Source organism: Diorhabda carinulata, unplaced genomic scaffold (genome assembly GCF_026250575.1).
Source record: "Diorhabda carinulata isolate Delta unplaced genomic scaffold, icDioCari1.1 Dcau_17, whole genome shotgun sequence".
NCBI classification, from domain to species: Eukaryota; Metazoa; Arthropoda; class Insecta; order Coleoptera; family Chrysomelidae; genus Diorhabda; species Diorhabda carinulata.
The window spans coordinates 145,415-149,028 of NW_026613962.1; the positions used below are offsets into that span (position 1 = coordinate 145,415).

General features: G+C 33.7%; 1 protein-coding gene across 1 annotated transcript; it reads right to left on the minus strand.

Moving 5' to 3' along the window:
* Positions 1–555: 555 nt before the first annotated feature.
* On the minus strand, positions 556–1,305 carry LOC130903230 (craniofacial development protein 2-like). The gene has a single exon (XM_057815392.1). It carries the CDS (start codon positions 1,303–1,305, stop codon positions 556–558), a length of 750 nt encoding a protein of 249 aa, XP_057671375.1.
* Positions 1,306–3,614: the final 2,309 nt, after the last annotated feature.

Consider the following 3,614-nt stretch of genomic DNA (forward strand, 5'->3'; position numbering starts at 1 on the left):
GATCTTCTATTTGTTGATATTCTTCATCTTGGAGTACTTCTTTATCTGTAAGTATTTCCTTAAAATATTGCGTCCATGTCATTTTGTACTGGTGTTCATCTTCCGTAACTTTTCCGTTGCTATCCTTTATGCCTTTTATCTTCCCTTTATTTACCTTATTTTGTTCATTTATGCTCTTATAGAACTTCTTCAAGTTTATATTTATATTTTCCCTTTCTATTTCCTTTATTTTGCTGTCTATCCAATTTCTTTTTGCTCTTGTATTAACGCTTTTTGATTCTTTTCTTAACTCATTATATTTTTGTAAGTCCTGTTGCTTGCCAGTTTGGATCCATTTTAGTCTTGCCCCGTTTTTTTTATTTAGTATTTCATGACAATTTTCATTATACCAGCCTTTATTTGTTATTTTTTCTTTTATTCCGACATGTTCTGCTGCTGCTTCTTTTATACAGTCTTTGATTTGTACCCACTTCGTTTGTATATCATTTGACTTTGTCTGTTCTCTTAATTTTTTTGTTAAAGTATCTCTGTATTTTTTTCTTGCATTTGTGTGGTTCAATTTTTCAATGTTCCATTTCTTCTACATCTTTTAACCTTCTGCTTTATAGTTGCTGTAACTAGAAAGTGGTCCGTATCTGCGCAAGCTCCCCTAAATGTTCGGACATCCTTTACAGAGCTTTGTTTCCTTCTTGTTATTAATATATGGTCTATTTGCGTGAATGTTTTGTTGTCCGGGGCACTCCAAGTCACTTTGTGGTGGTACGGATGCTGGAATTTGGTGCTGCTTATGACCATATTCGTACTTATAGCTAAATTGCACAATCTTGTTCCATTATCATTTGTTACATTGTGTACTGTATGTTTTCCTGCAACTTGTTTTATGTAATCTTCTTGACCTATCTGTGCGTTAAAATCCCCCAGTACTATAGTTGTATCTTCCTTGGGTATTCCTTCTATTTCCTTCTCCAGATTCTCATATAGTTTTTCTTTTTCTTCTTCTTCAGCATTTTCTGTTGGTGCATACACGTTTAAGACTGATAGGTTAAAGGGGGTTGCTTTTATTCGTAAATACGCTATTCTCCCGTTTACCGCCCTAAAGTCTATTATATTGTCTTTTAGTTTTTTGCTTACTATAAAACCTGTCCCACCTTGCCCTTGTTTCTCGTTTCCTGAGTATAAGAGGGTGTACTCTTTTTTGTTTATAATTCCCCGTTCTTTCCATCTAATTTCTTGTATGGCTGCTACATCCACCTCATATTTTCTTAGTTCAGCTGCTATTTCTTCCATTTTTCCTGGAGCCAGCATAGTTCTAACATTCCATGTACTAATTTTAATTTCCTTTTTTTTATTTACTTTTTTATTTATTATTTTATTTTTTTTATTTTTAGTTCTATTTCCCATTTTATTCTTGTTTTTTGCTATTTTCGGTATTGTTTCATTATCCTTTAGCACGTCCTTGATCTTGCCATTGTTTTCATTGCATATTTCCATATTACCATGGTTCATTAGTTTTTTTCGTCTCTTGAGACTTTATTTAAGTGCGCTGTCTCCATTCCAGGTGATCGTTCACTTGTCGTTCTTTTCCCACTGTTTTTTGGTAGGTTCCTTTCCATGTCCACCTGATCTTTTTGGAAACTATACATATCATAAACATTTCCTTCCACGTGCAGCTTATCGTATTTGATATGCGCTCTTTTTCCTTCTTGCCTCGCCTTCTTAAGGTAGGGTATTAGTACTTTCCTACTTTGTTGTACATTCTTGGTATAGTCCTCGTTGATCCATATATTCGTTCCCTTAAGTTTTTTTGCGCTTTGTAATATTTCCATTTTCCTTTCTCCTCTATTCATTTTTACAAGTACAGGTCTATTCTTATTTCCAGCAAAGTTTCCTATTTTTCTTATTTCACTTGCCTCTACGTTTAAGCTTACATTTATGCCGGTTTTATTTAGAGCACGTTCGACTTTTCTTTTAACCTCTTCCAATTTCTCGTTTTCATTATCTTCAATGCCATGGATTATAATATTGTTTCTCTTTATTTCGCGCTCAATCATTTCCATTCTCGCTTCCTGTTTCTGTATCGTTTGTCTTAACTGTTCGTTTTCTGTTCTTATTTTTGCCATTTCTTGATTATTCTGATCTAATTTGTTGTCAATAGCCATTATTTTTTCATTTAAAGCTATAAACATTGCTTTTATTTCCTCCATGTCTTCATTCCTTTTTTCCATTTTTTGTCCGCTAACCACAGTTTAACAAATCAAGCGTACCGGAGGCGCTATTAGTCAAAAGCCTACTCGGTTCAACTTTCAACACGCCAGCGATCTGACCCAGTTTGCCAAACCGTCGTTAAATTCTTAATCCGCCTCTGTATTTTTATTTCTATTGGAATAGTAGATGCGATAGCAGCTGGTTTTCGCTTATCTTTTGGTTCTTTTTTTCTGATGTTAACAATTATTACTTGCTGAATTTTAATGGATTATAAATTTACTTTACTTTTATTATTTTATCGGTCAATCCACTGATAAATAACTACTTAAAACTGACTTACCGTTATGATGTATCAATCCTCAAAGGTTGTACACTATTTTTATAATTTATTTTTTACTTTTCACTAGTTTTTCTTGGGTTTTATGTAGACCGATCTAACACACTTCTGTTCACTAGCGAGCCAGGGCAAAACGTAATGAAATATATCCTTTCAAAAATATATTCTACTGCAAAAAACTTGTGCTATGGTAGACCCATGATAAAACAAATTTCTTTTGCAAAGGAAAATCTCCACCCAAACCAAATACGCAGTTTAGTCATCCGACCCGGGAGACATTTTCAAAAATTTCATCATGGCCGTACTTAAAAGTATTTGCCCACCTTTGCCCTGCTCCATTAGTGGAACGCCCTGTTTCTCGCCCCGCGATCGCAGCCATTACATTGGAGGCGTGCTCTGACCATCTAAATGAGCTGTTGCATTCATTTATTGGTCGTCTGTGGTAGCCTATGAATAAACATTTTAATACAGCCATTTTGTTTATTTGAAATTAAAATTTCAGTAAGTGATCATTGTATTCAAATAGACAACAAATATTTTTAACGAGTAGAATAGATAGATGCTTATCAAGATTTCGTTCGAGTCAATTTTAAAGACAGATTCCAGTTTAACAGAAATTTTGTTAAACCAACGGAAAACTTACCTACAGTATCGTATGTGCTGTAGAACTTCAGAGCTTAAGCGTATAAACATTGGATATAGAAGAGAAAATGTAAACTGATTACACAGACAGCGAATGTCTGTGATGGAAAAGAATTAATGAGAACGAATTGGAAGTCACTGAAGAAATAAAAAAAATAAACTAAAGATACCCAGATAACGATCTGGTATATAAAAGGCAACGATAATAAAGAAGAGAAAGTAACAAAACGAAGGAATCAATTAGTAATTATAACAGAATCCACGAAAAAAGACGAGACGTTATCAAAATAGGTACTTACTAAGTACAATATCTGAAAAGGTATAGATATATAATTTGCTTCAGATGTCAAAAACTAACAGAAGTAACTAAGTATACCTAATGAACAAGAGATGAAATTGTACCAACTACAGAAACTTTGAAAAGGGAAGT